The sequence below is a fragment of the Nerophis ophidion genome, linkage group LG19, assembly GCF_033978795.1.
Source record: "Nerophis ophidion isolate RoL-2023_Sa linkage group LG19, RoL_Noph_v1.0, whole genome shotgun sequence".
Taxonomy (NCBI): domain Eukaryota; kingdom Metazoa; phylum Chordata; class Actinopteri; order Syngnathiformes; family Syngnathidae; genus Nerophis; species Nerophis ophidion.
The window spans coordinates 4177315-4190547 of NC_084629.1; the positions used below are offsets into that span (position 1 = coordinate 4177315).

Here is a 13233-nt window from a genome sequence, read left to right on the forward strand (position 1 = left end):
CCTAGGGAGGTGTTTAGGGCACGTCCAACCGGTAGGAGGCCACGGGGAAGACCCAGGACACGTTGGGAAGACTATGTCTCCCGGCTGGCCTGGGAACGCCTCGGGATCCCCCGGGAAGAGCTAGACGAAGTGGGTGGGGAGAGGGAAGTCTGGGTTTCCCTGCTTAGGCTGTTGCCCCCGCGACCCGACCTCGGATAAGCGGAAGATGATGGATGGATGATGATGGATGGTACTATTCTAAATTAAAGGGAACCGCAAAAAAATCATTATTGGTTTTATTTTAACAAAGCATCTTAGGGTACAGTAAACATGTTTATTATTGCAAGTTTGCCCTTAAATGAAATAGTCTTTTATTAGTAAGCAAACAAAGACTCCTAATTTAACTGCTGACATATGCAGTAACATATTGTGTCATTTTCCATTCTATTATTTTGTCAATATTATAAAGGACAAGAGGTAGAAAATGTATTATTAACCTACTTGTTCATTTACTGTTAATATCTGCTTACTTTCTCTTTGAACATGTTCTATCCACACTTCTGTTAAAATGTAATTGTCACTTATTCTTCTGTTGTTTGATACTTTACATTAGTTTTGATGACACCAGTTAAGTGAAGTGAATTATATTTATATAGCGCTTTTTCTCTAGTGACTCAAAGCGCTTTACATAGTGAAACCCAATATCTAAGTTCCATTTAAACCAGTGTGGGTGGCACTGGGAGCAGGTGGGTAAAGTGTCTTGCCCAAGGACACAACGGCAGTGACTGGGATGGCGGAAGCAGGGATCGAACCTGCAACCCTCAAGTTGCTGGCACGGCCGCTCTACCAACCGAGCTATACCGCCCCAAATTTAGGTATCGATATCACGTAGTTACAGGATCATGCATTGGTCATATTCAAAGTCCTCATGTTTCCGGAATTCATAAACATAATATACATTTTTAAAAAATGAAAGAATATGTTGTGAGGCCAAAAAATATCGATGTAATCGTAGTATTATCGACTAGATACGCTACTGCAGTGGTCCCCAACCTTTTTTGTAGCTGCGGACTGGTGCACTAATTGCAAGCGTATCTTGTGTTTTTTAATGTTGATTTAATAAAAAAACAAAAAATAAACATACAAAAAAATAAAAATTATTTTGAAATTCTCCTGCGGCCCGGTACCAATCAAACCGCGGCCCGGTGGTTGGGGAGCACTGCGCTACTGTACTTGGTATCATTACAGTGGATGTCAGGTGTAGATCCACCAATTCAAAGTTAAAGTACCCATGTTTGTGGCAAAATTATTCTCTGTATTTGACCCATCACCCTTGAGGGAAGTCTTGTCTTGGTTTTACTGTCTTGTGATTTACGTGTTTTATTTTGAAAAGCTATCCTCCTGTTTCAGATCACGGGCACTTCCTCTTCTGTCACCAGTCTGACGTCATCCCTGACCCCTGATTGTTTCCACCTGTTTCCCATTATCCCCCATATCCTATTTAAGCTCACGCCTCCTCTTGTCCTGTGCCAGATCGTCTCGTGTTACGTGCCTTTCTAGCGTCTATGCCCATGTCCATGATTATCTCCTCTTTTTTTCCTGGTTTTCTTTTTTTGGATCAAGCAGTCTTATTGCTGTAAATTTGAGTTTACCTTTTTCCTCCTTTGAGCGCCCTTTGTTATACTTCGTCTACCTAATTGGTGAGTTTTTGTGTTTTCCAAATTTCGTGTTATTTGCCTCATTGATTGAGTGATTTTTGTTTATTCCTATTTAGTGTATATATATAGATCCTTTTTGTTTTTTCCTCCTGTTGGAGCGCTTTTGGTTATTTCTTACATTTATTCTACTTTTATTAGTGTTTTCTTAGATTACATATTCCTCCTATTTTTTGGAGTGATTTTGATTTACATTTTTCTCGGAATTATTTTCCGCGTATTTTGATTATTCTTGCAAAATACGTTTTGCTCTTGAGGTAAAAAGTCATTTCAAAATAAAAGCTTGATTTTTTTTAAACTTCCTCTCTGCATCTGGGTCCTCTCCTTATTCCGAGTCGTAACACTAGGAGGTGAGGGGAGCAGTGGGCAGCAGCGGTGGCAGCGCCCGGGAATCATTTTTGGTGATTTATCCCCCAATTCCCACCCTTGATGCTGAGTGCCAAACAGGAAGGTAATGGGTCCCATTTTTATAGTCTTTGGTATGACAATGACCGGTACTTTTTAGAGGCGGTATCATTCCGAACATGGTTATCGGTCCTGCTAGACACCGACCTCTATTTAATGATACAACTCTAACATTTGACAACTAAACAATTAAACAAGGCGACACGGTAAAGAATCTGGGTATTATCTTTGACCCAACTCTCTCCTTCGAGTCACACATTAAAAGCGTTACTAAAACGGCCTTCTTTCATCTCCGTAATATCGCTAAAATTCGCTCCATTCTGTCCACTAAAGAATCTGAGATCATTATCCATGCGTTTGTTACGTCTCGTCTCGATTACTGTAACGTATTATTTTCAGGTCTCCCCATGTCTAGCATTAAAAGATTACAGTTGGTACAAAATGCGGCTGCTAGACTTTTGACAAGAACAAGAAAGTTTGATCACATTACACCTGTACTGTATATACCTTTATATACATATATACATACATATATACCTGTACTGGCTCACCTGCACTGGCTTCCTGTGCACTTAAGATGTGACTTTAAGGTTTTACTACTTACATATAAAATACTACACGGTCTAGCTCCATCCTATCTTGCCGATTGTATTGTACCATATGTCCCGGCAAGAAATCTGCGTTCAAAGGACTCCGGCTTATTAGTGATTCCCAAGCCCAAAAAAAGTCTGCGGGCTATAGAGCGTTTTCATTTCGGGCTCCAGTACTCTGGAATGCCCTCCCGGTAAAAGTTCGAGATGCCACCTCAGTAGAAGCATTTAAGTCTCACCTTAAAACTCATTTGTATACTCTAGCCTTTAAATAGACTCCCTTTTTCGACCAGTTGATCTGCCGCTTCTTTTCTTTTTCTCCTATGTCCCACTCTCCCTTGTGGATCCGGTGGCCATGTACTGCTTGCCTGTGTATCGGCTGGGGACATCTCTGCGCTGCTGATCCGCCTCCGCTTGGGATGGTTTCCTGCTGGCTCCGCTGTGAAAGGGACTCTCGCTGCTGTGTTGGTACCGCTTTGGACTGGACTCTTGCGACTGTGTTGGATCCATTATGGATTGAACTTTCACAGTATCATGTTAGACCCGCTCGACATCCATTGCTTTCCTCCTCTCCAAGGTTCTCATAGTCATCATTGTCACCGACGTCAGACTGGGTGTGAGTTTTCCTTGCCCTTATGTGGGCCTACCGAGGATGTCGTAGTGGTTTGTGCAGCCCTTTGAGACACTAGTGATTTAGGGCTACATAAGTAAACATTGATTGATTGATTGATGGTTCATTAGTATCGCGATACTATACTAATACCGGTAATTCATTAGCATAATAATTAAATTCAATTGCTTTGATTGACAGCACAGTTTTAATGACCTCAAGATGTGTTAACCTATCATTTTTCATTCCATTTGAACAGAGTATTTGAAAATATTTGTCTGGTTCAGGGCTCATTTTTGTCGAGTATTTTAAATTGCTCTGAGTTCACTGCAGCTACAGGATCCTCATTTAAGAGTCAGGTCAAATAATGTTCACATGTGTGAGCCATAGATTGACTATTCAACATGCAAGCCTAAAAAACAGCTAATACAGACAAAAAATTGGGGTTTACTTTCAACAAGGTAAATGTAATTTCATTCCCCGGCAGCTTTCCTCAGGCTTAACGATCACAGCTTTAAATGTAGCCCCCCAGCTCAGTGTGACGTGATGAAGTAACTGGGTGTGGGTGAGGGAGGGAGAGAAGGTGCTGACCGTTGTCATGGCGATGCAAAAGCAGTGATGTAAGCAACGCGTGCACTACCCTGTGACATCCTGCAGCATGCAGGGATCAATGTACATTTTAAAACACACTCGCTGACCGCAACATTAAGTACGCCTGCTTAATGTAACGACATGTCATTTATACCCCCGTCTTTAAAAATGATTCCTTTGTAAAGATAATACAGTCCGAGAGGATTTAATGTGAATGCGTGTTTATTATTGTGATTATTTTGCAGAAACTGTGTTTCTAATATTTTGCCATGTTGTCATGTAGCTAAAAAATCAAAACAGATTTTTTCCCATTAGGTCGGGAACCTTTTTGGCTGGGAGAGCCATGAAAGCCAAATATTTTACTATGTATTTCCGTAAGAGCCATATAATATTTTTTCAGCACTGAATACAACTAAATGCCTGCATTTTTAAGTAAGACCAAACATTTTAAGAGTATAATTGTCACGTCTATGGGATCACGTTTTGTTTTGGTCATGTTCGGTTGTGTTTTTTTGACGATCAGTTACCATAGCAACTCATTAGTTTTCACCTTGTCCTCATGTCACGCCCCTGTCCTCATGTCTCACACCTGTTTGCACTAATCATGTCCATTATTTAAACCTGTAGTTGCTCGGTGGTCAGCCTGGCGACTTTATCTCTACTCCCTTCATGCCATGCCAGGTAAGTTTTATTTTCTTTTTTTATGTCAGTTATTGAGTTTAGTTTTTTTTGTCCATAGTCATGCCTTTGTGCTAAGTTTTGTTTCCTTGGTCAGTTTTGTACTTCCGCCATTGTGCGCGCCTTTTGTTTGCCTTTTTTTGGTTATAGTGTTAAAAATAAAGGATGTAATTACATTCACGTCTTGCTCGTGCCAACTTTCCTTTGCATTACGGAAAAACAAACTCCAAAGTCCACGCTGTGACAATAATAAGTATGTTCTTCTTTTTAATAACATTGTTTTTCTGTAGCTAACCAATAATGAATAAAATAGTTCTTACCATTAATGCGACTTCTGGAACAGGTGCGGTAGAAAAATGGATGAATGGGTTAAAATGCATGAGAATGTTTTATATGTTGAACGTTATTTTTAACACTGTGATTACCAGCGGAATTATTTATTACTTATCGCTGTGTTTTTCAGCCACTGTGCCGTGAGATACAGTCTGGTGTGTCGTGGGAGATTATGTCATTTCACCTAATTGGGTTAAAAATATTTTTTGCAAACCAGTAATTAGAATCCGCAAATGTGCCATTGTTGAGTGTCTGTGCTGTCTAGAACTCGGCAGAGTAACCGTGTAATACTCTTCCATATCAGTGGGTGGCAGCGGGTAGCTAATTGCTTTGTAGATGTCGGAAACACGGTTTGTTGTGATCAGTGACAAACCATGCAGCAGGCGGTGTGTAGGAAAAAAGGTATCCAACACTTAAATCAAAAATAAACCAAAGGCAAGTGCCGCTAGGGGCCAATAAGCATAATGAAACTTAAACTGAACTGGCTGCAAAGTAAACAAAAACAGAATGCTGGACGACAGCAAAGACTTACAGCGTGTGGAGCAGACGGTGTCCACAAAGTACATCCGTACATGGCATGACAATCGACAATGTACCCACAAAGAAGGAGTGCGTCCGCACACCTTAAATAGTCTTGATTGTGAAAACAAAGCAGGTAAGGGGAATAGCATTTAAGAAAGAGATGAAACTGCGACAGGAAAATACCAACAAAAGAGGAAAAGCCACCAAAATAGGAGCGCAAGACACACAGGAAAACACCAAAAAACTCAAAAGAAGTAGCACACCTACATTGAGACAAGAGTGATGTGATGCATGGTTGGTTATGGATTGAATTCATATCAAACATTTGCGAGAGCGACTTTTTATTGTCAGTATCGGCTGCTGAGTTTAATATTTTTAATGTTTTCTGCTGGTGGTGTGGCTTGGAATTTTTTCAATGAAAAAGATGTGCCTTGGCTCAGAAAAGGTTGAAAAACACCGACTTATTGTGTTAAGTAATGCCAGCTAAGATTTATCTGAGAACAAGATGCAGTCATCAAAAGAGCCACATCTGGCTCTAGAGCCATAGGTTCCCTACCCCTGCATTAGATTATGCAAGTGCACCAAATATTGAGGTTGTGTAGTATGCATGAACTAATAATATACCAACCTCCCTTCAGAGAACATAACACCGCCCAGTCTCCCCTACTCTCCAAAAACTGTTAACTCTATCAGAAAATCCTTTTGGTTTCTACCGTTGTCCCCTCAAGACTTCTTGGGAGACTCACCTTACACCTTGAAAGCACTGTTCTACTAATCCATGTTTCTCTCTACAATGACATTAATTATGTTGTATAATTAAGTACTGACCAGGTCATGTTTTGTTTTCTCCGGGAAGAGTTTTTGAAGCATATGAATGCAGAGCGCCCGGTTGTTGGGGATTTCTTGAGTGTACTGGGATAAGGTGAAAAGGAAGCGTAGGTGGTCGTCCGGACACCAACCACAAAATCTGGAAAAGGTACAAGCCATAGACCGTCATGAAAATAGTCACTGAAACATAAATCACATCGAAATAGACTTAGATTGTCGTTAAAAAAACATGTCCGTCATACCTGTCTGTTTTTTTCAGGTGTTCTTGAAGACTATTTAGCCGACTGTGGTATATTTCTGATAATGAATGGAAGGCCTGGATTAAAGACTCCTTCAGCTCAGGATAAGGACAGTCTGATTCCAAAACTTCAGTCGGGATGTTGTCTTTATTGACCAAATTATCGAAATTTGGCATAAATTTCTGCAGGGGACAGTGATGATCTTGGACACTTGTAGAAAGTCATGAGAACATAGGTGGTGAAGATTGAGGAAACAGTACCTCCAAACCAAGGCCTGTGATTTCCTCTTCTAAATCATAGTACTCCTCTTGAAGTTTCGCAGTTATAATATCTTGCTGGTCTTTCACAAAATTTACCTGTTATTAAACCAATATATTCATGTTAGGCAATGTTTTTTTTTTTTTAAAAAAGCAAGGTAAAATACAAACAAATACAGGATGAGGAGATTTCGCACACCGGGGCCAGGTGTAAAACAAAGAGCATACTCAAAAACTTGACATTGAATTTCAAACAAAACAATACGGCAAATATCAATATTATTGTCTCAACTATCAGCTACAGTGGGACAAAAAAGTATTTAGTCAGCCACCAATTGTGCAAGTTCTCCCACTTAAAATGATGACAGAGGTCTGTAATTTTCATCATAGGTACACTTCAACTGTGAGAGACAGAATGTGAAAAAAAATCAAGGAATTCACATTGTAGGAAATTTAAAGAATTTATTTGTAAATTATGGTGGAAAATAAGTATTTGGTCAACCATTCAAAGCTCTCACTGATGGAAGAAGGTTTAAGCTCAAAATCTCACGATACTTGGCCCCATTCATTCTTTCCTTAACACGGATCAATCGTCCTGTCCCCTTAGCAGAAAAACAACCCCAAAGCATGATGTCTCCACCCCCATGCTTCACAGTAGGTGTGGTGTTCTTGGGATGCAACTCAGTATTCTTCTTCCTCCAAACACGACAAGTTGAGTTTATACCAAAAAGTTCTATTTTGGTTTCATCTGACCACATGACATTCTCCCAATCCTCTGCTGTATCATCCATGTATCCATTTTGGTATAAACTCAACTTGTCGTGTTTGGAGGAAAAACAATACTGAGATGCATCCTAAGAACACCATACCTACTGTGAAGCATGGGGGTGGAAACATCATGCTTTGGGGCTGTTTTTCTGCTAAGGGGACAGGACGATTGATCCGTGTTAAGGAAAGAATGAATGGGGCCATGTATCGTGAGATTTTGAGCCAAAACCTCCTTCAATTAGTGAGAGCTTTGAATGGTTGACCAAATAATTATTTTCCAAGATAATTGACAAATAAATTCTTTAAAATTCCTGGATTTTTTTTTCACATTCTGTCTCTCACAGTTGAAGTGTACCTATGATGAAAATTACAGACCTCTGTCATCATTTTAAGTGGGAGAACTTGCACAATCGGTGGCTGACTAAATACTTTTTTGCCCCACTGTAAATACTGCACGATCCCACTTCTGACATCATCTAAAATACAACTCTTAGGAGTAGTAACCCCCATCCACATTTAAAACCCAACTAATTAACATGCACAAATCCCTTAACTTGGATTTGAACGCTAGTCTGTTGGCTGGAAAATGCTGTACAATGTCCAGGTCACTGAACAGTTACTATTTGGCATATACAGTAGGGTTGGGTATCAAGCATCGATAGTACCTGGGTCTTACATTCCGATTTTTCCGGAATTACCCACATTTTTTAACCTTGATTCCGATTTTCAATGCTCAGTCTGCCGACTGGAAGAAATAGCCTTCACAGAGGCTAGCAGCTCATACACCGTGTGGAGCCGCTCATCTAGTCAATAATCCTCCAGTGTGGAAAATAAAATGCAAAACAAAAGTGAAACTTTTGTGAAAGTGTACCCCTGTGATAACAAAATTCAAGTTTAAATGTGAAATATTGATATTTATACACTGCTTGAAAAGAGCCCTGTAAGAAATTCATAGTGCATTTTTGACCCTGCCTCTTAAAAGAATTGGAATCGAGAATCGTTGTGGACCGGAAACAAAATAAGGAACTACAATCGGAACTGCGATCGTCCAAATTTGAAGAATGCCCAACACTACTAAAAAACTTCGGTACTTTTCCTCATCTGGGTACGCTACAGATGCCTTCATGGGGAACTCTAAGGAGTAGTAACTGTTGGATTAATTGTAAATAAGTTATCTCATTTCTATTCAAATATGATTGTTTGCTTATGCATTGTGTTAGAGAAGCTGAAGAGAAACGAAACTTGGCGTTAGGTTGAACTCAGGTTGACCTAACAACCTCAAAGAGGAGTTTGCAGATGAGACAGAGCAACACAGGAAGTTACTCATCTTTTGTATTTGCATGTTATGTTCTGAACAAACAGTGGGGCAAAAAAGTGTTTAGTCAGCCACCAATTGTGCAAGTTCTCCCACTTAAAATGATGACAGAGGTCTGTAATTTTCATCATAGGTACACTTCAACTGTGAGAGACAGAATGTGAAAAAAAAATCCAGGAATTCCCATTGTGGGAATTTTAAAGAATTTATTTGTAAATTATGGTGGAAAATAAGTATTTGGTCAACCATTCAAAGCTCTCATTGATGGAAGGAGGTTTTGGCTCAAAATCTCACGATACATGGCCCCATTCATTCTTTCCTTAACACGGATCAATCGTCCTGTCCCCTTAACAGAAAAACAGCCCCAAAGCATGATGTTTCCACCCCCATGCTTCACAGTAGGTATGGTGTTCTTGGGATGCAACTCAGTATTCTTCTTCCTCCAAACACGACGAGTTGAGTTTGTACCAAAAAGTTCTATTTTGGTTTCATCTGACCACATGACATCCCCCCAATCCTCTGCTGTATCATCCATGTATCCATTTTGGTATAAACTCAACTCGTCGTGTTTGGAGGAAGAAGAATACTGAGTTGCATCCCAAGAACACCATACCTACTGTGAAGCATGGGGGTGGAAACATCATGCTTTGGGGCTGTTTTTCTGCTAAGGGGACAGGACTATTGATCCGTGTTAAGGAAAGAATGAATGGGGCCATGTATCGTGAGATTTTGAGCCAAAACCGGCTCCACACGGTGTATGAGCTGCTAGCCTCTGTGAACGCTTTTTCTTCCAGTCGGCAGACTGAGCATTGAAAATCAGAATCAAGGTTAAAAAATGTGGGTAATTCCGGAAGAATTGGAATGTAAGACCCAGGTACTATCGATGCTTGATACCCAACCCTACTGTATATGCCAAATAGTAACTGTTCAGTGACCTGGACATTGTACAGCATTTTCCAGCCAACAGACTAGCGTTCAAATCCAAGTTAAGGGATTTGTGCATGTTGATTAGTTGGGTTTTAAATGTGGTTGGGGGTTACTACTCCTAAGAGTTTTATTTTAGATGATGTCAGAAGTGGGATCGTGCAGTATTTACAGTGGGGCAAAAAATGATTTAGTCAGCTACCGATTGTTTAAGTTCTCCCACTTAAAATGATGACAGAGGTCTGTAATTTTCATCATAGGTACACTTCAACTGTGAGAGACAGAATGTGAAAAAAAAATCCAGGAATTCCCATTGTGGGAATTTTAAAGAATTTATTTGTAAATTATGGTGGAAAATAAGTATTTGGTCAACCATTCAAAGCTCTCATTGATGGAAGGAGGTTTTGGCTCAAAATCTCACGATACATGGCCCCATTCATTCTTTCCTTAACACGGATAAATAGTCCTGTCCCCTTAGCAGAAAAACAGCCCCAAAGCATGTTTCCACCCCCATGCTTCACAGTAGGTGTGGTGTTCTTGGGATGCAACTCAGTATTCTTCTTCCTCCAAACACGACGAGTTGAGTTTATACCAAAAAGTTCTATTTTGGTTTCATCTGACCACATGACATCCCCCCAATCCTCTGCTGTATCATCCATGTATCCATTTTGGTATAAACTCAACTGGTCGTGTTTGGAGGAAGAAGAATACTGAGTTGCATCCCAAGAACACCATACCTACTGTGAAGCATGGGGGTGGAAACATCATGCTTTGGGGCTGTTTTTCTGCTAAGGGGACAGGACGATTGATCCGTGTTAAGGAAAGAATGAATGGGGCCATGTATCGTGAGATTTTGAGCCAAAACCTCCTTCCATCAGTGAGAGCTTTGAATGGTCGACCAAATACTTTTTTTCCACCTTAATTTACAAATAAATTTTTTTAAATTCCTACAATGTGAATTCTGGATTTTTTTTTCACATTCTGTCTCTCACAGTTGAAGTGTACCTATGATGAAAATGACAGACCTCTGTCATCATTTTAAGTGAGAGAACTTGCACAATCGGTGGCTGACTAAATACTTTTTTGCCCCACTGTAGGTGCTATGTTTCCAACACTGTTGTAAATCCCCCTCCTCCCTTAGTGCAGCTGTGTTTTTGTGTATGTAATGCAGGGCCTCCCAAATGAATGAAAAAGGCGAGGGGAGTGGATCCTGTAACTGACAAACTTTCTCCGTTCACTCTCCTCGTACAAGAAAAGCAATCACAGGTTTGTCTTCTATTCTCTGTTTCTGTGTCTATATAATGTCTCATGGTATTTGACCCAGACATTAACCTTAGCTTAAATTGAAACCTGCGTTAATTGGGTTGACACCCTAGCACACCGTAGTGCTCACATGCCTCTTTTACGTAACAAATACCTGATGTTGCACTTGTTCCAAATTTGACGGAGTGGGGTTGAGCTGCCTTCCTTGGTCTTGTTCTTGATCCAGCCTGAAGCACAGGTCGCCCTTCAGCTGATAAAGTGGCTCCACGGTGCCCATTACAAATGCTTTCCGATCCCGCTCCAGGAACACCTCTTAAACACAAAACAGACTTTAAATGTTGGGCTGACATTACAAAAAGGCAGAATGATGTTCAGTCGCAACACATTTGTGGTTTACCGTAATCTTTAAGTGAAAAGATGGCAGTGTCTTCTATGCCAAATGGCCTGACATTTTCAATAAAATCGTGCAACTCATTCTCAGTCTTCACCCTAAGGATAAAACAACATAATTGATGTATTGTTAGTACTCGTAAGAACATAGTCTGAGATTTTTTTGGGGGGGGCATATTGAATATTTTTGCTCTAAATAAAAGATTTTCAAACATTAAAATGTTTAAAAGAACTTCAAATATCAATACTAGAGTAGTATTCGTCACGGCACAGGCGCACGTCTGTGCACATTCATCTGTGCGCACCTCCTAGAGCGCGCCACTCCGGCTGCAGCAAGTGGATTAACTTGACTGGCCTGCACAGAGTCCTGACCTGAACCCGATAGAACACCTTTGGGATGAATTAGAACGGAGACTGAGAGCCAGGCCTTCTCGACCGACATCAGTGTGTGATCTCACCAATGCGCTTTTGGAAGAATGGTGGAAAATTCCTATTAACACACTCCACGCAACCTTGTGGACAGCCTTTCCAGGAGAGTTGAAGCTGTAATAGCTACAAAATGTGGACTGACATAGGAATGGGATGGCACTTCAAGTTCATATGTGAGTCAAGGCAGGCGGCCAAAAAACCTTTGGCAAAATAATTTATGTCGCATTCCCTTAAACACTGCAAAGGGTGTCATTTGTTCTGCAAAATACAGACTAAAGATGGCTTGATGAACTTCAAATATCAATACTAGAGTAGTATTCGTCACGGCACAGGCGCACGTCTGTGCACATTCATCTGTGCGCGATACTGTGCGCACCTCCTAGAGCGCGCCACTCCGTCTGCAGCAAGTGGATTAACTTGACTGGCCTGCACAGAGTCCTGACCTAAACCCAATAGAACACTTTTGGGGATGAATTAGAACGGAGACTGAGAGCCAGGCCTTCTCGACCGACATCAATGTGTGATCTCACCAATGCGCTTTTGGAAAAATGGTGGAAAATTCTTATAAACACACTCCACGCAACCTTGTGGACAGCCTTTCCAGGAGAGTTGAAGCTGTAATAGCTACAGAATGTGGACCGACATATTGAACCTCAGGTGTTAGGAATGGGATGGCACTTCAAGTTCATATGTGAGTCAAGGCAGGTGGCCAAAAAACCTTTGGCAATATAGTTTATGTCGCATTCCCTTAAACACGGCAAAGGGTGTCATTTGTTCTGCAAAATACAGACTAAAGATGGCTTTATGAACTTCAAATATCAATACTAGAGTAGTATTTGTCACGGCACAGGCGCACGTCTGTGCACATTCATCTGTGCACGATACTGTGCGCACCTCCTAGAGCGCGCCACTCCGTCTGCAGCAAGTGGATTAACTTGACTGGCCTGCACAGAGTCCTGACCTGAACCCAATAGAACACTTTTGGGGATGAATTAGAACGGAGACTGAGAGCCAGGCCTTCTCGACCGACATCAGTGTGTGATCTCACCAATGCGCTTTTGGAAAAATGGTGGAAAATTCTTATAAACACACTCCACACAACCTTGTGGACAGCCTTTCCAGGAGAGTTGAAGCTGTAATAGCTACAAAATGTGGACCGACATAGGAATGGGATGGCACTTCAAGTTCATATGTGAGTCAAGGCAGGCGGCCAAAAAACCTTTGGCAATATAGTTTATGTTTATGTCGCATTCCCTTAAACACTGCAAAGGGTGTCATTTGTTCTGCAAAATACAGACTAAAGATGGCTTTACGGATGTTGGACACATCATTTGCGAGGCTATTTTCATTTGCTAGTGGGTGCATTAAATTGGGGGCATGATACCTCGATACTGCAG

The 13233-nt window shown here is 40.9% G+C and overlaps 1 protein-coding gene across 3 annotated transcripts in view; it reads right to left on the minus strand.

Annotated features, from left to right (window-relative positions):
* LOC133537886 (coiled-coil domain-containing protein 148-like) overlaps positions 1-13233 on the minus strand; it is a 106061-nt gene that overhangs the window by 65813 nt on the left and 27015 nt on the right. For all 3 annotated transcript variants that reach the window (XM_061879009.1, XM_061879008.1, XM_061879010.1), the window contains 5 exons: positions 11415-11506; positions 11172-11329; positions 6751-6846; positions 6494-6672; positions 6252-6390 (listed from right to left, as the gene is read on the minus strand). In XM_061879009.1, coding sequence (XP_061734993.1) covers positions 6252-6390; positions 6494-6672; positions 6751-6846; positions 11172-11329; positions 11415-11506 — 664 coding nt within the window. The remainder of the gene's footprint in view (positions 1-6251; positions 6391-6493; positions 6673-6750; positions 6847-11171; positions 11330-11414; positions 11507-13233) is intronic.